The sequence below is a fragment of the Archocentrus centrarchus genome, chromosome 19, assembly GCF_007364275.1.
Source record: "Archocentrus centrarchus isolate MPI-CPG fArcCen1 chromosome 19, fArcCen1, whole genome shotgun sequence".
Taxonomy (NCBI): Eukaryota; Metazoa; Chordata; class Actinopteri; order Cichliformes; family Cichlidae; genus Archocentrus; species Archocentrus centrarchus.
The window spans coordinates 24916596-24939224 of NC_044364.1; the positions used below are offsets into that span (position 1 = coordinate 24916596).

General features: G+C 40.0%; 1 protein-coding gene across 1 annotated transcript in view; it reads left to right on the forward strand.

Annotated features, from left to right (window-relative positions):
* Positions 1-22629, forward strand: part of ryr2a (ryanodine receptor 2a (cardiac)) — a 375294-nt gene that overhangs the window by 186485 nt on the left and 166180 nt on the right. The window contains 12 exon segments of the mRNA XM_030754826.1: positions 2845-2959; positions 3267-3399; positions 4803-4906; positions 11412-11547; positions 11653-11839; positions 13179-13290; positions 13559-13679; positions 16018-16187; positions 16476-16696; positions 16859-16949; positions 18428-18568; positions 20307-20470. Of these exon segments, the coding sequence (XP_030610686.1) occupies positions 2845-2959; positions 3267-3399; positions 4803-4906; positions 11412-11547; positions 11653-11839; positions 13179-13290; positions 13559-13679; positions 16018-16187; positions 16476-16696; positions 16859-16949; positions 18428-18568; positions 20307-20470 (1695 nt within the window).

The following is a 22629-nucleotide window of genomic DNA, read 5'->3' on the forward strand; positions in this document are numbered from 1 at the left end:
TGTAATCAGTGATGCAGTCCGTGATGCTGTCGATGTCCTCCCCATGAGGGGCACAAAGCTCTTCCCACACAGTGGAGCTAAAGCAGTCTCTCAGAGCTTCTTCAGTCTCCTCAGACCATTTCTTCACTGTGTGTGTCACAACTGGTTCTCTGTGTACCAAGGGTTTGTACACAGGCTGGAGATGAACCAGGTTGTGATCTGAGCCCCCCAGGGGAGGCAGAGGTGATGAGCTGTATGCCTCCTTGATGTTGGCATACAGTAGATCCAGTGTGTTGGTATTCCTGGTGTGGCAGGTGACATACTGGGTGAAGGTGGGGAGAGTGGAGGACAGGGAGACGTGGTTAAAGTCCCCTGAGATCAGAAAGAGGGCTGCAGCAGCGTTAGCAGAGGGCGGCACATACACAGTTATCACAATAACATGTGAAAACTCCCGAGGAAGATAGTGCGGTCTCATACCAACAGCGAGCAGTTCAATGTCCTTACTGCAGAGCGTCTCTTTGATGGTTAGATGTCTGGAGTTGCACCATCTATCGTTTACAAACACAGCCAGACCCCCGCCCCTCTTCTTACCACTCTCCTTGGTTCTGTCGGCACGGATCAAATGAAAGCCGTCCATGTTTATGTGTGAGTCCGGGGTTAGCTCGGTTAGCCACGTCTCCGTCAGGCACATGAGGCTACTCTCCCGGTAGCTCCTTTGATGTCGCGTTAGCGCCGCCAGCTCGTCCACTTTGTTGGGAAGAGATCTCACGTTTCCCATGATGATGGACGGGATGACGGGCCTGTACCTTCTCCCCTGGCAACGACGACCTATGCCCGCACGTCTCCCGCGTCTCTTCCTTCTCAGTTCGCGGGGAATATCGAGTCGTTCAGCAGGAGTAGGCACAGCGGAGCGCCCGATGGAGATCAGCTGGTCCCGAGAGTAAACAATAGGAGCGTGGCCACTCTCGCAGTCTCCAAACATAAACACCATAAAAAGGGTAAATAAAAACAAAGTTTTCCAGAAAAAAGTCTGCTCCATCATGAGGAAAAAGAGCAGAAGATACAGAAACACAAAAACACATCTAATACTAAACAAAATGAGAAAAAACACGGAATTAGTGCGGAGCTGCTGAAACTGGCTGCCTGCTCGCGCGGCGCCGGAAGGAACAATGCCAGTATTGCTTACTGGTAGTTTTGTCTCTAGGTGGTAGGTTCTCCTAACTAGTAATTATGGTTTGCTTCTTACAAGCAAGTGACCTCTTTTCCCCCTTGTTAACCTCCTTGTAGTCAGTCAGGGGATTTAATAGGTCACAATCATTACTTTTCTAAATTCAAATGAAAATGAAGTTATTGTACTCAGCCCTGCAAACCTTCAAAACATGGTGTCTAACCAGATACGTACTCTGGATGGCATTACCCTGGCTTCCAGTAACACTGTAAGAAATCTTGGGGTCATTTTTGATGAGGATATGTCCTTCAATGCACATATTAAGCAAATATGTAGCACTGCTTTTTTGCATTTGCACAATATTTCTAAATTACACCTTGTCTCACAGTGATGCTGAAAAGCTAGTTCATGCATTTATTGAGCCTTCAGCTCATCCAAAATGCTGCAGCTAGAGTACTGACAGGGACTAGAAAGAGAGAGCATATTTCTCCCATATTGGCTTCTCTTCATTGGCTCCCCGTTAAATCCAGAATAGAATTTAAAATTCTTCTTCTCATGTAAAATGTCTTGAATAATCAGGCCCCATCTTATCTTGAAGACTTCAACGTGCCATATTACCCCAATAGAGCACATTGCTCTCAGACTGCTGGCTTACTTGTGGTTCCTAGGATAATTAAGAGTAGAATGGGAGGCAGAGCCTTCAGATTTAAGGCCCCTCTTCTATGGAACCAGCTCCCAGATTGGATTTGGGAGACAGACACCCTCTCTATTTTTAAGAATAGGCTTAAAACTTTCCTTTTTGATAACGCTTATAGTTGGTTCAGGGTCACCTGATCCAGTCCTATCTCGTAGTTATGCTACAACAGGCCTAGGCTGCTTGGGGGTGGGATCAATACATCATGGGATACCCCCCATGTGTTCCCAGTGTTTCTTTTCATTCACCTGTCCATTTATACACCACTCTGCATTCATCGTTTGCAGTCAGTTATTATTAATCTGTGTCTGTCCTCCACAGCATGTCTTTTGTCCTGTGTCTCTCCCCCTCAGACCCAACCTCCCTAAGCCTGGTTCTGCCGGCTTGCTCATAGGGAGTCATTTTGACTGTTGGGTTTTCTCTGTAATTACTGTAGGGTCTTTACCTTACAATATAAAACGCCTTGAGGTGTGGTTTGTTGTGATTTGGTGCTATATAAATTGAACTGAATTAATTTCCATTATCTAGCAACTATGCAAATGCACTATGGTACCATTTGAAAGAAGTTTACTAACCTCAACAATGTCAATGACCCATCTAGAATTAAGGTTGGGGTAGGGTTTTGAGTTAGCTACAAACTAAATAGGCACATTTTGTGTAACTAGAATAGGTTACCTTTTAAATTAAATCTCATATGATAATTTTTGTTTTTGGAGACACAGCATCTTTTGACACTTCAATGCTGGTCGCTTTTTTCAGTTTCACACATTGCTGCTTGCAATACACACAAAAGTATTCTTACTTGGTTTGTATCCAGAAGGCCACCATTATAATAAAAATGAACACACATGGACCTCAGGCTTTTAATGCCACAAACCTAATATCATTGTTGTTGGAAAAAATAACTTGATCTCTCTCTCTTTTTTTAATATATGAAAGAGTTTAATCTGTTAATCAACATATCAGCATAAAATAAGTTTTTACCCGTTCTTCTTCCTCTCAGTGATATCATGAACAACAAAGTGTTCTACCAGCATCCTAACCTGATGAGAGCACTGGGGATGCATGAGACTGTCATGGAGGTCATGGTCAATGTGCTTAGTGGAGGAGACTCCAAGGTATGTACTGGTAGTATAACTAAGCTATAGAGCCAGAAAATAGGCTTTGAGATTTGACATAAATCACACCATGGATGATTCCAGGGTCAAGAACAACCCAAATGAATGCACAGAATACTAGAGTAGACTAGAGTAATAATACAGAATAGTAAAGCAGTGGGGAAATAGCTAAAATATTGCAGTTGTCTACTTCAAATTAATTATTTGTCACCAAATGCTTTAAAGATGTGCTTTTCAAATACATTCAGATAAATAAACACATATGGTCATTTTTGTCTAACAACCCACGATGCATATGTGTTTGCAGGAAATCACCTTTCCAAAGATGGTGGCCAACTGTTGTCGTTTCCTATGCTACTTCTGTCGAATCAGCCGTCAAAACCAGAAAGCCATGTTTGACCATCTCAGCTACCTGCTAGAGAACAGCAGTGTTGGCCTCGGTGAGTGCTGATGACTTAAACTTAGTTACAACACTTTCAGAAAGACATCTACTGTAGTGAAATGTGTTCCCCACTGCTGTGTAATCCATTATTGTACTTTATGTTATTAAAAAAATGATCAGACAAAAGAGGGTTTTCAGGGAATAGTGTTAAATGTTCAGTTTCTATGCCACATGTCAGAACAAGATCTAGAGAGTGATTAAAGTGGTGGGTGGGCTCATTTACATTTTGAGAGAAGCCAACTGAGTCTAAAAATAGGTTAAAGTTGAGGCAGTATTGAGGCTGTCATTTCCAGCATCTACATGGGGGTTAATATCATCCACTATAATTATTTCTATCTGAATTGACCAGTAAATCAGATTAAAAGTCTGAGAAATCTGATAGAAACTCTGAGTAAGGACCCAGACTCTTCTATAAAACATTTGTGAAAGAATGAGTCATTCTCAGGAGCTCAGTGAATTCCAGTATAGTATCATGATAGGAAGCCACCAGTACAACAAGCCCAGTTGTGAAATTTCCTCGCCACTAAATATTCCACAGTCAACTGATAATGGTCAACTTTTTGCAGAGTCAGTCGCTACAGATCTCCAAACTTCACATGGCCTTCAGATTAGCTTAAGAACAGTGTGTAGAGAGCTTCATGGAATGGGTTTCCATGGCTGAGCAGCTGCATCCTAGCTTTACATCACCAAGTGCAATGCAAAGCACTGGATGCAGTGGTGTAAAGCACGCTGCCACTGGACTCTAGAGCAGTGGAGATGTGTTCATTCTTGTTTTTAATGGGTACAATTTTTAGTATGTGCAGCAGTTATGGAAATGACGGGTTTTTATATAGCACTTTTCTAGTCTTACCTGACCTTGCAAAGCACAAATTCACTCCTACAAGAATTGTAAAAATGTCCGATAAACACACTGTTTATCAGAAACAGGTCTTTACCTACAATACAAAGTGCCTTGAGGCGACTGTTCGGTGTGATTTGGTGCTATATAAATAAAGCTGAATTGAATTGAACTTCTAAACATTAATAATGACAAAATGAAATAAAAATGGTACATTTAACCATACATTCATATAGTGCTTTATTCTGTACACTTCCAGCACTTTATCTAGCATAGCATGCATGACTTTTTACTGTGAAAGGAATCCAGAATATCTGGAGAAAAACCATGCTGACACAGGGAGAACATGCAATCTCCGCAATGAACGAACCGGGAAAAGAAAAGAAACATTTCTTCAAATATACCCCCCCCCCCCAAAAAAAAAAGATACATGTGTTTGCATTTTTTAAACAACAGCAGGTGTAATCTAGAATTGTACTAAGTTTTAATTTTTGAAAATGATTGTCTACAGGGAAAATTAGTAAAGTTACTTATACATTACATATATGTTTTCCTCTTTTCAGCATCTCCATCTATGCGAGGATCCACTCCTCTGGATGTGGCTGCAGCATCAGTCATGGATAATAATGAGCTGGCCCTGGCTTTAAGAGAGCCAGACCTGGAAAAGGTGAGGCTGACAAAGACTCAGACACACATATACATGAGGTAAGATGTGTTATAACATATCAGATATTTGAGGTTGCTTCTGCATATGAAGTCTAAGATCTGCCAAGTTCTTGTGGCCTGACAGAAACTATAAAGTACTCTAAAGACTAAAGTAGCTGGTTAACCTCATCAACTTGACTACATGTGTAATCTTCTTCAACAACTCAAAATGTTGTAAATGCCAGTTCATTAGGTCTACCCAGTAATGCAGCTCAATAAGATGTTTTAGCGATTTGCTTATCTAGTGAAATTAGTTTTAAAAATAGTGAAGTGATTAATTTGTTATCAAAATGTTAATAATTCTGCAGATGATCAGTAAAGAACCAACAGTTGTATGAAGGAGTGTTGACCCACTTCTGAGTCAATACTTACTAACTACCCCCTCCTTCATAAAGAACTAAAAATATGTTTAGAAACTGCTGGCAAATCTTGACTTAGCAGAATTCATACACATTTGCACATGCCATAATAGCATTTAGCTATTGTGTTTATACTTTATAATTTATAGCTTAGAAATTATAAAGCATAAATGTTCATGAAAGAAATTAAGAGCAGTGATTCTATTAGTGCAGTGGAAAGGCGCCCAAAATAGTGAAATACCCCTACTGGAGGTAGAATGAAACACAACAGTTTTTTTCATGTTCTCTAAGGTCTCTCATTTATGAAATAGATTCTTGTGTAAAAATGTTTTACTCCAAAAATGCCTGAATTTGTAGACAATCCCATAAATTAAAAAACTTCAAAATAATGCCAAGCCAAATGAAAGATGCTATACATGTAATTTCAAAATGGAAGTTTCATTTCAAAGTGGTCATGATAGTTGGCAGTGGATTTCCCTACATGTCTAGGAAAAAAAAAAGTTGAATGTGAATATCTTGATGCATTGAGCAAATATACCCTCTAAAAAAAAGAAGTACAATAGGTTCAAAAATCAAATATGGCTTTGTGATGAATGCACTCATATCCTTTCCAATAGCTTATGTTGGGATTGTCCCAGATGAATTCAGCAATATATAACGTGGGACTGTATCGGGTACAGTCATTGTTCTGCATTTTAAAAACTGTACAACCTAGTCCAAGCAAAACAATTGTGTGGAGCTATCAAATTATTAACATCCTGTAATGTACCTTGCAAACTAATGGAGTAAAATGTGTTTTACTCAACTAATAACTAAGGAGTTAGTTCTCTAATACTGGCACAGAATCTTTAACAAACTGACTGAACCTGATTGGTCAAGGACAGTTTGATTAACTTTCAAGCCAAGACAAGTTATAATTGACCGATCTCTCATTTACAGATGTCTTTTTGAAAGTGTTACATGATTTGATTTTTTTCAAATTATGTAATAATTTTCAAATCATACAATAATTTAGCATAGACTGCTGAACTGCAATCTGCAGCTAGTACTAAGTCCTGTGTGTGTGTTTCATGTTAACTACCTTTGTATTGTTGATCTATTAGATGTGTTGTTCATTTTTTTAATTCAATTATTATAGTACATTAGAGGAAGGAAGCCTGAAATAACATGCACAGTATTTAGCACTGTTGCGCTTTGAGTGCTCTGATTGAGTAGAAAAGCGCTATATAAGAACTAGTCCATTTACCATTTACCATTTGCCTCTCAGCTAGAAGGTCTGGGTTTGAATCCACCTTGACCTAGGCCTTTCTGTGTGGAGTTTGCATGTTCTCCCCATGTTTGCATGGGTTTTCTTCAGGTACTCTGGTTTCCTCCTACAGTTCAAAGACATGCAATTAGTGGGATTAGGCTAATTGGCAGGTGTGAATGGTTGTCTGACTGTCTGTGTTGACCCTGTGACAGGCTGGCGACCTGTACAGGTTGTACCCTGTCTTTCACCTTATGACAGCTGGGATAGACTCCAGCCCCCCATGACCCTGAACAGGAAGAGAATGAATGGATGGTAATATAATAAAAAAGATGGATGACTCAAACTTTCTCCAGTATAACAAGTTTCTCTTGTATACCTGACTATGTTCAGCATACCCAGAAATTATCATTTTTTCTCTTTCAATTTAGCTTTCCATTGAAGATAATGGTTAAAGAATATCTATGTGACGTGGAGAATTTCCAGATAATTATGAATATTTATTTGCTTTATCCGTGTATGACTAAATTTTGTTGCAGATCATAAAGTTGCATTTTTGAACACTGAGCAGGTTAATTCAACAAGACTATTAACAAATAACAGTCATGTTCTCATTTACAAACTGGATTAGTTTTGAAATCGTATGAGGCAACAAGATTGACGTCATTGGCAAAATATTTAAATAATTTATTACATGTCTAGCCACATCATTAATATACGTCAGGAAAAACACACCCAAAATACAGAACCTTTGGGATCTGTTTTTCTTTTTAAGTTCTTATTACACTTACAATATTTATATAATACAAATTGTCCTCTGTCACTTAAATAAGTATTGAGCTACTTGAGAGCAAGCTGCTGATACTGTGGTTGACAAATTCCAAATCCTAAACACACTAAACACAAACTGTATATGATCATTTGTATTTGTATTTTATTTTATAGTTTTTATCTGTAATTTTAAATGAGACCCAAATATTTGCAATTTGTATATATATTTGCAATTTGTATACATATTTGCAATTTGTATACTTGTATATTGTCTTATAGTTTTTATACTTATTTGTTTTTTTTTTTCTGTAAGCACGAAGTACCGCAGCAATTTCCTAATGCTGTGAACCTGTTCACCCATATGGCAATAAAAACCTTCTGATTCTGATTCTGATTCTGAAAGAGGTGTCACTACAAGGAGAGAGATATCAAAATCATTAGCTGCAATGAAATAAAAAATCTGGTAAATTCTTTAAAGGATTTTTTAAGGATGAACAGCTGGCCCAGATGGCCAGCTCAGCAACACCAAAAGACTTGAAAGACAACTAAAGTGGATGATTGCAGAATTATTTCCATGGTTAACAAAAACAATATCACAACATGTAAGTGAGTCAAGAACACTCTCAAGGAAGTACGAGTATCAGTCTACAATAACAATATACTGTCCTCAGTGGAAATACAGACATTTTACAGCAAGGTGCAAAACCACTAGTTACACTCAAGAACAGGAAGGCCAGATTAGACTTTGCCAGAAAACATCTAAAAGAGACTGAACAGTTCTGAAAAAAATCTTTGGACTGATGAAACCAGTATTGACTCGGACCAGAATAATTTAATGAGGAAAATGTGGAGGAGACAAGCAGGACATGATCCCCAGCATACCACATCATATTTCAAACATGGTGTAGGCAGTGATATGGCATGGAGATGTATGGGTGCCAGTGGAACTGCATCACTAGGATTTATTGATTATGTGACTGCTGCTAAAAGTGGAAGGATGAATTTGAAGTGTTCAGATTCAGCCAAATGCTGCAAAACTGATTGGACAGCTCTTCACAGTTCAAATGGTTACCAACCCAAAGTATACTGCAAAAGCAGCCAAAGACTTTCTTGTGGCAAAGAAATTGGATAATCTTCAGTCACCATTTGCCAATCACCTGATCTCAACCCAGCAGAGCATGCATTTTAGTTATTAAATGCAAAACTGAAAGCAAAGACCTACAAACACACAGCAAATAAAGGCAGCTGCAGTAAAAGCCTGGCACAAAAACTGGAAGTTTATGGCTCTTGGGAATGGGTCAAATAACAATTTGAATGTATTTTTAAGTCTTGTAATTAATCACATTACCCTGGGCCAATCAGGCTCAGTCAGTGTTGTGCCTATATTTATTGTAGCCTATATAATGACTTTTTTCTGTTTTTTAAAGATTCTGTGCCGGTATTATTTCAATGGGACTGTCTCCTTAGATATTAGTAGAAGTGTTTTAATTGGGGGCCAAGTAGTGAAGCTGCGGGCACCCATAGTGATTCTAGGTTTCCTTACGTCATCATAACGTTTTCTCTCTTCCACTGGGAGTCTGTGGTAGCTCCTAGAATCGTCTGGTCAAAAGTTGTGAAATTTAGTATCTATTCTTCTTTTCCATGGAGGGTTCTGCTCCTGGTGGCTGTCATTGATCTTATAGCCAAGCATCTCAAGATCCATTGTTGCTGTGGTATAGATGAGCTGGTTGGTTTCATTGATGGTCACAGTAGGCGTTGTCTGTAATGCTGCATTCACACCTTCTAGTAGACTTTCAGAGGGTACCTCACATAGTAGTTTTTTGATTATTGAAACTAGGTTAAAGGTCAGTATGCAGATAATATGAGAATGATGGCAGATTTATAAGCAGTGATAACAAGTTGGTCACCTTGAGAACATAAATTGCATCAAACCAACAGAATACTAAGTTTAATTACTAAAACATCTAAGAGATCAAGAACACAAGTTAGTATGAAACAAACAGTGTGAAATCACATAGCATTTCTTGTGAGCTGACAGGAAAAAATGAGGTCAGTGAGCTATATTCCTAAAAAAGATTTAGTAATAATGAGCTTGCAGCTACAACACAAGTTAGCATACTTCCCAGCACAATCTCATCATTTTCACCGAGTTATGTGCCACTACCTTGAGCACTGTAGCGCCACTAAAGTTGGACTTCCATTTGTGATTGTAACTTGTAACCTGTGTGGCCAATTTTAAAAACCGAGTTTAATGCACCTTCTGATGTCATTTTCTGCTTTGCTGGACTTTCTACCATATTGGACTTTATGGAAATCCTTCAAAAGTTTTCACAGGTCACAGAATTAGTCCAGTGTTTACTAAAATGTTTACCAAAATTGACTCAGGTTTTCTTCATGCTAAGTGTCACAGAAGTTATTTTTGATTTTCCAGTGCTTTTGCCAGTCAGAGCCAATTAAAATTGTGGCAAAGTTGCTAAATAGGAACTGAGCTCATATCTTGGCAATTCTTTAACCTATCAAAACCAATCTTGGTACCTAGACTTGGGACACCTTTAGAAGGAAGCACAAGAACTTTGGTGACATTTGATGTTTAGGTCAAATGTCAGACAAAATTAGTAGGTCAAATGTCATCAAAACACATTAGTAAAAATGTGTTATGACCAATAACAGCTCATGTGTTTGGATTTACAATGAAATTTGTGGGCTGGCTAAAATTGTCAGGGGTCCCAAGCTTGGTAAGTGGTAAGTTTTGATGTTGACTGAATTGATAAATAGCATTTTAAACAAAAAATGAAACAAATTTTTCACACGTTACAAATTGTCAGATTTTTTTCAAAACTTAGTTGATATGATCTTCATAGCATGCCTCACAAATGTTATCATATTTCATTTTGGTTTGCAGAAGTGTTTGCCCAGAACAATTACTCGGATTTAATGGCAAAGCCACCAAAAAAGAAAGTGAGCCTATACTCTGCGATGCTTTGGTCTATCAAGACCAGACTTCACAGTAGGCTTTTGGACCTCTCCGTGGGGATGCAGAAAGAATTTGGTTTCATTACACCTTTTAGGGGTAGGGGTTCTTTAACCATACATCTTGCTGGCAGATCTTAACACCTCTTCCTTGCTATTCTCACAACTTGTTTCCTAACAACTGTTGTGTCTCGCTGCTTGGCCTCCTCATTGCTTCTTGCAGCTATATTTATAATTAATATTGCTACTTTCAGCCGCTCCCTTGTCACAAGAGGTTGCCACAGTGGATGGTTTTAAACTGGATACCTTTTTTGAATATGCCATTTAAATTATTGGGGGGGGGGGGGGGTAAATTGATAGCTGTGCCCCTTACACACTTCTTTAATTGTCTTCGACCAAGTTAAACACTTTCTAATGTAGATTGCAGTCACATGTTACAGTGTATCACAAAAGTGAGTACACCCCTCATGTCTGCATATATTTAAGTATATCTTTTCATGGGACAAGACTAACAAAATGACACTTTGACACAATAAAAAGTAGTCTGTGTGCAGCTTATATAACAGTCTTCATAGAGCAACAAGATCCTCAGAGAGTTCTTTGCCATGAGGTGCCATGTTGGAACTTTCAGTGACCAGTATGAGAGAGTATGAGAGCTGTACTACAAAATTGAACACACCTGCTCCCTATGCACACCTGAGACCTAGGAACACAAACAAGTCACGTGACATTTTGGAGGGGAAATAACAAGCAGTGCTCAACTTTTGTTGCCGTTGGTTTAGACATTAATGGCTGTATATTGAGTTATTTTGAGGGAAGAATAAATTTACACTGTTATATAAGCTGCACACAGACTACTTTTCATTGTGTCAAAGTGTCATTTTGTCAGTGTTGTCCCATGAAAAGATATACTTAAATATCTCCAGAAATGTGAGGGGTGTACTTACTTTTGTGATACACTGTATAAGGTGTGAAGTACAATCTATATGAAAAATATTGTTGTGCTTTTTCCTATTGCTGGTGGAGGTATCTCAAAATTTTCTTTCCCTCCCTCTGGCACTGTACTGTATTTTGTCTTTTTCACTTCAAAAAACAACCAAAATAATTATTTATCTTTGCAGGTGGTACAGTACCTAGCTGGGTGTGGGCTCCAAAGCTGTGTGATGCTGGTTCGTAAAGGATATCCTGATATTGGCTGGAACCCTGTGGAAGGGGAACGATACCTTGACTTCCTGCGCTTTGCTGTCTTCTGCAATGGTAAAAAATGTAAACATTCGACTATAGTTATAATTTATTTTTTGACTGAAATCTGTGTCAGTGAGCAATTACAAACTTAGCAGCTTGTCCCTGTTATGTGGCCAGGTGAAAGCGTGGAGGAGAATGCCAATGTTGTAGTAAGGCTTCTTATTCGCCGACCAGAATGTTTTGGCCCTGCCCTTCGAGGTGAAGGTGGTGACGGGTTATTGGCAGCAATGGAGGAGGCCATTAAGATCTCTCAGGATCCCTCCAGAGATGGTCCATCGCCTACATCTGAGAGCAGCAAGACACTGTATGACAACACTTCTAAACTGATTACGCATTCCATACCTAAGTCCAGTGCTTAATTTCTCACTGACAAAAATCAGTTGGACTGAAGACACGAGGATTTCAATTACATTTCCTTTATATTTATATGGCATCAGTTCACAACAGCAGTTATCTCAAGGCACTTAAGGTAAAGCCCCTACAATATTACAGAGAGAATCTCATCCATCAGATAATCCCCTGTAAGCAGCACTTGGCGACAGTGGGAAGGAAGACCTCACTTTTAACAGGAAGCGCTCTCTAGCACAATCAAAGTGATGAAGTGGTAGCCTTCTGCTGTAACAGTTGGGGGTATTGAGGGAAAAGATAAAAGAGGAGCATAAAGAAACTAAGGACAGGACAACACGCTCCAGGAAAGAGCAGAAAAAATGTGTTTGTTGAACCTAAACTGGGAGCTGGTTCTGTAGAAAGATAACTGATTCTACTTCTGGAAATTGTAGTGGGGCTGTGCATTTATGTCTTCTGATAATGGTCTGCTTTATCCACAAAGAAATTAAATTAGAAGAAAGTTAGCATTTGAGGGAGGGACTGTGAATTGAAATTGTTTGTTTCAGAAAGAGATTGAAATTCATAAAATATGAGGATAATTTTTTTAATGTGTGCATCATTCAGTGTGCAGAGGACAGGGAGCTTCACTTTAACCCAGTGGTTTTCATGACACACCAAAGAACAAGCCAAAATTTAAAGGCATACCTGTTTTTAATCACTAAGTATAGGGTTAGGATAAGGTTTGGATTTTGACCTTATAGATTATCTGTTAAAAGTTGCGTCTTCCTGCTAGACAAAAATCTGCAAAAATGGCTGTACATTACCCTAAGTCTAGATGGGTTGTCACCAACCTATTGAATATTAAGCAATATAATTTGCTTCTGTTTTAGAAATGAGGGCTTAAAAAGTGCTGATACTGTAAATTAACAATTGTCTCCTAACTTGTTTTGCAGATGTATATTGCAGTAGGTATGACTACTTGTCACATAATCCCAGGGTTCACCTCGATTTGACTTTGGGCACACTAGTGTCCCTCAGCTCACCTTTTGGGAACTGCCTAAACCACATGCCGTATTTCCAGTAATAAGATTCTGAAGCAGACTATCTCCACCTGTGTGTTACATTTAGGAATGGATAATTTCAGAAAAACTTTTTCTCTGACCCAATTCTCATCACACTGAGTCTGAGTTCATGAGTAAATATATAACAAACGTAGAGTGGGAAATGAGCATAATAGGTCTTCTTTGAGAAGAAATTGGTCTGAAGTATTTAGTGACATTTAATATGTGAGTGTGTCTGTGTTTGTCTGTGTGTAGCAGTGACATGCTAGAGGAAGAGGAAGATGATACCATTCACATGGGGAATGCTATCATGACCTTCTATGCTGCTCTCATTGACCTGCTAGGCCGCTGTGCTCCAGAGATGCATGTGAGTGACGTCAGTGACTTTTTGCATTCCCTAGCCTCTTACCATAGCCCTAAACTACACCTAATTCTAACCTTAACTCTAAGACTTCAGTCTTAATTCTTGCACAGACCTCTGAGGGGGAAAAAATGTCCCGACTTTTCTCAAAATGTCTTTCAAGCAATTGGATAAAACTCCTGCTACTTCTTACAATGTTTAAAAATACACAAATTCCTACATGCAGTCTTATAGACATAGGGCATTCACTCCAGTCCTATCTCTTTTCTATTAGCTGATCCATGCTGGTAAAGGTGAAGCTATCCGTATCAGAGCCATTTTGAGGTCTCTCATCCCTATTGAAGACCTGGTGGGAGTCATCAGTATTCCATTCTCCATGCCTAACTTGGCTAAAGGTAAGCAAGAATTGCAAGAATTACAAGAATTTGAATTTTGCACTATTGGATCTTAAGAAGGTTCTAAGCAGAGCTTCACAATGCTAAAAGAAGAAATCGGCACAAGAGACAATGCTGCAGTTCACAATGCCCACCTGACAAAGGACTTCTTCCAGGAGAATAACATCATTCTTTTGGACCATCCTGCATGTTCCCCTGATCTAAATCCGATTGAGAACATTTGGGGACAAAAATGGACATCAGTTCCAGACATTGGATGCCCTTCGTGAAGCCATCTTCAACACTTGGAGCAACGTTCCCACTAGCCTCCTGGAAACACTGGCATCAAGCATACCTAAACGATTGTTTGAAGTGATCAACAAGAATGGTGGAGCTACTCATTACTGAGTCCTTTTTTTTGACACTTTGATTTCTGTTTTGAGGGGGTTTTCGGGTTTTTCGGTCTTAAACTTTTGATCAGCTGAAAAAATCATGTTTGAGTGTAAATGCAGTTTTCAAAAAAATTCCCTGCTCAAAAGTTTTTGTCTCTTGCGTCGCTTTCTTCTTTTAGCATTGTGAAGCTCTACTGAGAACCTTCTTAAGATCCAATAGTGCAAAATGCAAATTCTTGCAATTTTTTAACTGGTCTTAAGATTTTAATCAGCAGTGTATGAAATTTGGGAAATATATTTAACATGTCCAGATGCAAAAAAAAAGTCCTCTTGGAGTAATGCCCTACACCCAACAGGAAGTCCACCATTTTGAATTAATTGGGTGATTTTAGCAATTTCCCACCCTCATACTTTTTCTAACTACTCCTAGGATTTTAATGGGATCAACTTCATCTTTGTCTAGTCTACACACCAGGGGGAATCTTAATTTAAAAACTGCGAGTTTTCGTTTGAGGGCATTTGCCATGAAACAAGCAGTCCTTGATGAGGGGCTTGTAAATCTCAAAAACTCATGAAATTTAGTACACACCTCTTTCAGAATGCAAGCTTTGAATATGGCAAAATGGCTCCACAGCACCACCTAGAATAAAAAAAAAACAAAATCAGTCTCGGAGCTACGTTTTATTTACATATCTGAAATTTTGCAGGTTTATATAACATAAGATGCACAAAAAAGTCTCTTGGAGCATACCCGAAAGTCAATAGGAAGTCAGCCATGTTGAATTTTTTCACCATTTTCAGGCCTCGTATTTGAACAAACTCCTCCTAGGGCGTTCATCCCATTTTGACCAAAATCACTGAACATAATCTAGACAAGTAGGCCATCAAAAGTTGTTTTATAGAATGTTAAACTGTGTTACCATAGCATTGCTTCAATTCTTGGCTTTTTTCAATTTCAAGCTCCAGAAAATTTAAAAACATCAGCCCCAAGGCTACATTTTCCTCTGTTTATCTGAAATTTTGCAGGCTCAAAGGGAGCCATATCCAAAATCCAACAGGAAATCAGCTATTTTGAATTTTAGGTGTGATTTTTTTTTTTTTTTTGGACTACTTTTTGACATTTTTAGGCCTTCTATTTTAACAAAGTTCTTCTCAGGCGTTCAACCCAGTGAGGCCAAAATCACTCAATATCATCTAAGGAAGTGGCCTTTAAAAAGTTGTCAAAGGTTTGGTAGAATGGTGTTGCCGTATCAACACTCTGATTTTGGGTCTCTTTTCAGTGGATCCTTTAGCTCCATTACCAGGCCTTATGTTTTAACTAACTCCTCTGACAGATTTCATCAGATCAACATGACATTTAGTGTGGCCACATGCCGAATTTTGATCATTCGCCACAGGACAACAAATTGTCACATCTCGGATATACATTGTTCAATCTGTCCCACACTTCACATGCTTCATGAGAGTGTGAGTCCAGACCATCTATGTACCAGCATTGCATCATGCTAATAACGCCACCTAGTGGGAACAGGAAATCAGCAGTAGACTGATAATGATCATCCCATGATCATATAACTGTAATTCATGGGTGGACGCATTACATACAGCATCATGACATGTGGGAAACTGCCCACCTAGTGGGCTTAGGAGACGTTCTGTGGCTGAATGATGCAACAACTGAGTATTGTTATTGTTAGCCCACAGGGCTAACAATATCCAAATGACCCCGTGATGCTCCTGACTGTAGCAACCTCCAAATAAGTGCTCAGTTTGCTCGACCGCACCATGGCTCAACATGTGCCCTGGCACGAGGGCCTGATCATCACTGCTTGCAGCTTTAATTCGGATTTGTAACTTATGCCTGTGTGTGTGTGTGTGTGTGTGTGTGTGTGTGTGTGTGTGTGTGTGTGTGTGTGTCTGTGTCTGTGTGTGTGTGTGTGTCTGTGTCTGTGTCTGTGCATGCACAGATGGATTGGTTGTGGAGCCAGACATGTCAGCAGGTTTCTGCCCAGACCACAAAGCAGCCATGGTCCTATTCCTGGACCGTGTCTATGGTATAGAAGACCAGAATTTTCTTCTCCACCTTCTGGAGGTTGGATTTTTACCAGACCTGAGGTCTGCTGCCTCTCTGGACACTGTAAGTTTGTGCCTGTTTGTGTATATGCTTCTTTTCTGTCTCTTTTGCACACCCACAGTCCAGCCACAGCAGTCCTTTCCTCAGTTTTCCTGAAAAGCACTCTTCTGTGGTTAGTCTTGTATCACCTCTTAGGCAACAGTCCTTGATATTGCTCTTATTGGTCGATACCAGTGGCAGAAATAAGTACTTTTATTCAATGTGAGTAACATGAGATCATGTTTGATTTGAGATTCTCAACTCTGTGCCACACCTGTAATTTTTCTGTTTCTCTCTTCTCCTTTGTGTCAGGTTGCTCTTAGTGCCACAGACATGGCACTGGCCCTCAACAGGTATCTGTGTACAGCAGTGCTGCCTCTCCTGACTAAATGTGCTCCACTGTTCGCGGGGACAGAGCCATTCGCCTCACTAATCGACTCCCTGCTTCATACAGTTTACCGCCTGTCCAAAGGTTGCTGCCTCACCAAAGCTCAGAGGGACTCCATAGAGGAGTGTCTGCTTGCTGTTTGTGGGTAAGATGAAGACATATATAAGAAACAGAAGTCCCAGCAGTGAAAACTTTTGATGAGTGTTCATCATTTGGTTTACTTTGTTTTTATAGTGCTCATGCTGGAGATTGCATTCTTGATCAGAACTAATAACCCACTAATGTATGTAATTCTTTAAATGTATAGTAAGCTAAGGCCTTCAATGATGCAGCACTTGCTCAGGAGACTGGTGTTTGATGTACCTCTGCTTAATGAACACACCAAGATGCCTCTGAAGGTGAGAAATAAAATCAAAGTCAGTTCACAAGTGCTCAGTTTGCATGTGTAGGAGTCAGTGTTAGGGTTGTTACTCCAAAAATTGAATGTATCTTATATTACTTGTCCATCCATTTTCTTCAGGTTAGCAGGGAGTGGGGTTGCCCTACATTACTTGCTGCTTTTAAAAAATAATAATGTGTTATGTTACTTAATTACTCCCTGAAGAAAGCAATTACAACTTTTGCAGTACTGCATAACACGGTCAAAGATGCATTGTTGCATAATTACTACTTAACATTACTGGGCCTCATTCACAAACTGTTAGAGTTAGGCTGTGTGGCAGGCAAGGTTGGACCAAAATACAGGACATGTGGAAGCGGCACTAAACTCAAACAGCTTCATTGCTGGAGGCTCATATGCAAAGTCCAAAAACACAAGATGCAAAAACACAAAATTCTTGAGTCATGGTGTAACTGAAGGCAGCAACTCGACGCCAAAGCGACAAGAGGAAAAAACTTACAAAGAAAAGCGCACACAGCTTACTTGGACATAGACAACGATGCAACAAGGAACTAAAGAACACTGAGACCTTAAATACACACACCTTGGTAATTAGGGAGAGAGAGACAGCTGGGGAGGATGAGGCACACATGGAAAGAATTACACAAACAAGACAACAAGAGGGGAAGAAAAGCAAGACACAAGACACACACTACACAAGACCAGCAAATAAAACAGGAAGAGAGAAGACATGGAAATAAACACAAACTTGACATTACACGGGGAGGCAGACAGACTGAAGAAAACAGACACTACAAAAAAGGGAGGAACACTAAGGGAAAATACAGGGAGAACTAAACTCCAAAGCTATTGGGAACATAAGGATACAAGATTAAATGGAAACCTAAACACAACACACAGGGAAACAACAGGAAGTGAAACTAAACACAAAAAACAAGACAAAGGGCCAAGACACGTAGGAACAAGACAGACACAGAAACACAGAGACACAGGGAAGACAAGAAAAAAAGGAAACCAGAATGAAATACAATAACAAACTAAGAATCTAACTGTAAGCAAACTGAAAAACACAGCAGAGATACAAAAACCAGAACCTCACAGAAAACACACAACACTGAGCCAATGGCCAAGGACCATGACACAAACAGTGCATATGTACAAATGTGTACTTGAACTCTATATATGGGTGTTTTATGCACAGTGGGCTCATATGTACATAGAAATGTTCTTATCCTATGCAAAAAATAAATGCACACAACAAATTACTATTACATTTATGAAACATGTGCACCAGCCAATTTTGCTCTTACCACCTGTTGTATGTTAGCAAATCATAACATTCTAATTCAAACAATAATTCTATACAGGTCCTCTTTAAGAAGTGTACTTGCTCTCACCTCACACCTCTGATTTCTGTATTGTATCTGGCTGCATTCGTATATTGACTGCTGTGGAATGTTTTCTTGACTTCCCCAGCTGTTGACCAATCACTACGAGCGTTGCTGGAAGTATTACTGTTTGGCTGGAGGTTGGGGCAATTTTGGAGTAGCTTCAGATGAAGAGCTGCACCTCTCTAGGAAAATGTTTTGGGGAATATTTGATGCTCTGTCCCGCAAGGTAAGGCTATTGTCCAGTGGTAGTTCAAAAAATTCTCACAGTTTAGTGTTGCACTTCTGTTAAACCTTTTAATGACCATGGTGACCTTTTGACCTCCTGTATCCATCCATTCGCTTCCGCACATCCTGTTCAGGGTCGCGGGGGGGCTGGAGCCTATCCCAGCTGTCATAGGGCGAGAGGCAGGGTACACCCTGAACAGGTCGCCAGCCTGTTGCAGGGCCAACACAGAGTTACAGACAACCTTTCACACTCACATTCACACACTCAGTCACACCTATGGGCAATTTAGATTAGCCAATTAACCTAACCCCAGTAAGTGCATGTCTTTGGAATGTGGGAGGAAACCGGAGTACCCGGAGGAAACCCACGCAAGCATGGGGAGAACATGCAAACTCCGTACAGAGAGAGGGAGAGGCCTGGGCCAAGGTGGAATCGAACCCAGGCCTTCCAGATGTTATTCTAACTGTGAGGCAGCAGTGCTAACCACTGCGCCACCATGCTGCTGGTGACCTTTTGACCTCCTGTAATGATACTTAAACTATTCATTAGGCCCACTCTATCTGATAAATATATTTGTATCCCATATTTCAAACTCTATATACCCAGTTTATAAATCTGAGTCTGTGTGTCATCTCCAAATCAATAATATATTGAAAAAATAACTGGGTACTGGATTACAACATGTCATTGATTCCAATGAAAGCTGTTTGAGAAACAAAGTTCCTCTTTATGTGAATAAAATTCCATGAGTTACTGGGTAATTTACCCAGTTATTCATGCACTAACTGGACCAAAGTGTGTGTTGGTGTGTTACCCAACCAAAGACTGTTTACCAGGGTAGACCTTCAATGCTACCTGAGTCTACCTCAGAACATGTGCAAGAGAGGCATAACTAAAGACATAGTAGCTCAGATTTCAACCAAGAGATATAATCTCTTCTGTATTTCCTGGGTCTGCCTGGAATACCTCATCTAGGTGATGCCCCTGAGGCATCCTTGCCAGATGCTCAAACCACCTCAGCTGGCTCCTTCAATGTAGAGGAGAAACAACTATACTCTAAGTTCGTCCCAAGTGATGGAACTCCTCGCCCCTCACTAAGGGAGAGCCCCGGCAGCTTTGGGAGGAAAGTCATTTTCTCCACTTGTATGTGCAATCTCATTTTTTTGGTTTGCTACCCAGAGCTTGTTACCATAGATGCCACGGTGCATTGAAGCAAGCAGTGTGGCGTGTGAAGGAGGTGAGGACCCAAAAGCAGGATGCAGGAATAGGCAGTTGTAAATGAACCAAAAGTGAGCCTTTATTTTGGCAGCAAAACATAGAGGACAAAATAAACCAAGGCAAAACTGAAATAAAAGGAAACCTATACTGGGGAAGTAAGCTAAGGAACACTGACAGTTTGGAGAGCACGGAAACAGCACTGCCACTACAACAACAAGACACTTACACTTGGGAGCATAAGCGCAAGCGCCAGTTCCCTGACCTGAAGGCACATTAAAGCAACCCTCTTGTCCTTCAAGGAAAGCCCGTTGGACAAGAAGGAGCAGCGAACCGGGGAGACACAAGTATACCCACCCCTGCCAACTGTCTCCTCTCCCTATGTTTCTCTAATGTTCCCTGGCTGCCTTTTGTTTGGACTTACTGCAACATCATGATTTGAGTTTCATCATTCATAGCCTTCAATGTGCACAATAATGTATGAAACAGCACACTTACATACTGTGTATGTGTTGTAATGTAGCAGTACAACCAGGAGCTATTTAAACTGGCACTGCCATGTCTTAGTGCTGTGGCTGGAGCTCTTCCTCCAGACTACATGGAGTCTAACTACATGGCCATGATGGAGAAACAGTCATCTATGGATTCAGAAGGCAACTTCACACCACAGCCTGCAGACACCACCAAGTATGTAGTATCTTTTTTTCTGCTTTGTAATATATTTATTTGTTAAATATATTTTGGTTTACAGCTAGGCCATACATTTTTGGACAGTGACACATTTTTGCTCAGCTGTTTCAAATATAAAGTTAACGTATTGTCAAAGTCTTGGCGTTGGCATTGTTGGTGTCGGAACGTGTGAACGTGTTAACTTGAGAACGATCTCACCTAGGATGTTAAAATTCACACCATAGATTCATCTCCTTAAAGTCTCGGATGAGTTCAAATCTTGGCAACCTTGACCTCAAACTAAAGGTCAGAGGCTAAGTTTTCTAAAAAGTTTGTGAACTTGATAACTTGAAAATGATGTGATGTAGGATGTTCAAATTCACATCACAGATTCATCTGTGGTGGAAAAATAAACTGAACACTGAAACAAAACTGGTTTTCTGTGATTTATTGAAAGAAAGTAAACCTTTGCAAAGGGATAAAGGAAGCATGAACAGCCCCTTGGTCTGCACCGATTACAGGGGCCTGGTAACTGCTGGATTTTCCAGGGTGCAGAGTTGAGTCTACCATTCACTGAGCCTGGCCTCCACCGCTACAAACAGGCTACATTTGTTACAAGTATCATTACTGCTAAAGGAGGCCAAGGAGTAATTAAACAGAAATGGCCTCAGCTCTTTAGTAAACAGGCATCTTAATAATGATAAATGTAAAGAGAATTAGAAATTTACACATCATCATTTTGTTTATGGTCTATGGACTCTGCATCATTATAATCATGGTTGGGAGATGTCCATTTATGTACTAGGTTTGATTCTGTGTTGTCAGTAGTACCAGGTATGGTCCTTGCCACGATTTTTGGCTTCTAGAGGGTTCTCCAGAGATCTTTGATCAGCACTCGTCTGAGAGGGTGTAGGTTTGTTTGGGCTGCTTGTGGAAGGGCTGCTTTAACCTGCTTATGGAGAGAGGACAGAGTGGATGAGAGATTTATGCAGTAGCGAAACATTGTATCCTCACAGTGTTCTGTGGTTTCTGGGGGCCCTATCCCCATATTTGGTGGATGTCCAAACAAAATTTCAAAAGTACTGAGGCCATGTTTAACTCTTACCCTAGTCATCATGTGCATTAACATTAGGGGTAAGGCTTTTAGACAGCTGAGTCCTGTTTCTGCACAAAATTTACTTAGTTTGCTTTATATAGAACCATTCTCTCTTTCTACTGCTCTGGCACTACCTGAATGATAAGCACAGTGATGTCTGATGTCCATTCCAAGTTAGTCACTTACCTGCATAAAAGATGTGCTGACAAAAGCTGCTCCATTAGCACTGCTGAGATGACCAGGAATTACCCACCTTGGGATGATTTCTTGCAATAAGGCCTTAGCCAATGCACCTGCATCTTGTGTGCTAGAAGGGAAAACTTCTACCCATTTTGAGAACATGTCAACAATCACCAAGCAGTACTTTTTTACCTTCACATGGTTTGAGTTCAATAAAGTCCATTTCTAGATTACCTTATCTGGGATGGATGTGCTGCCTGTGAAGTTTGAATGTTTTTGTCAGCTCCAGAGATCATACAAAATTTTTGAGAGTAAATTTGGAATCCCTTTGTAAACCAGTGCTGCTGTATTTGTTGTACCATTCTTCCTTTTGACACATGGTCCTGCCTGTGTGTGTGTGTGTGTGTGTGTGTGTGTGTGTGTGTGTGTGTGTGTGTGTGTGTGTGTGTGTGTGTGTGTGTGTGTGTGTGTGTGTGTGTGTGTTGGTGTAGATTTGCAACATCTTTCTCTGACACAATGACTATCCCAAGTTTGCACATCAAATTTTGACCCAACAAGTTGACAGAACAACATGGTGACAACAGGAATACATGTTTGTCTTCTTTGCACGTGTGTTGTTTTCATCTTTTACCTTTTGTTATGATACATTGAGAGCTCTGCCATCTGGAATTCTGCTTCAGTTTTGTCTTTCCTCCTTTTATGTCTCTCTGTTTCTTAGTTTGCCATTTTTTTTCTCCATGTATGGCAAATCTCTCAACCTCAGATAGTCTTGCTAAGGCACATTGCTCACAGTGCTTGTGTACTTCAGATCTTAGTCCTTTCACAAAACAGTCTCGTGGATGTACTTCCTGGTTTGTAATTTGGGGTGCATCTCTCCATCCTGCTGCTGAAGTGTCGAAGT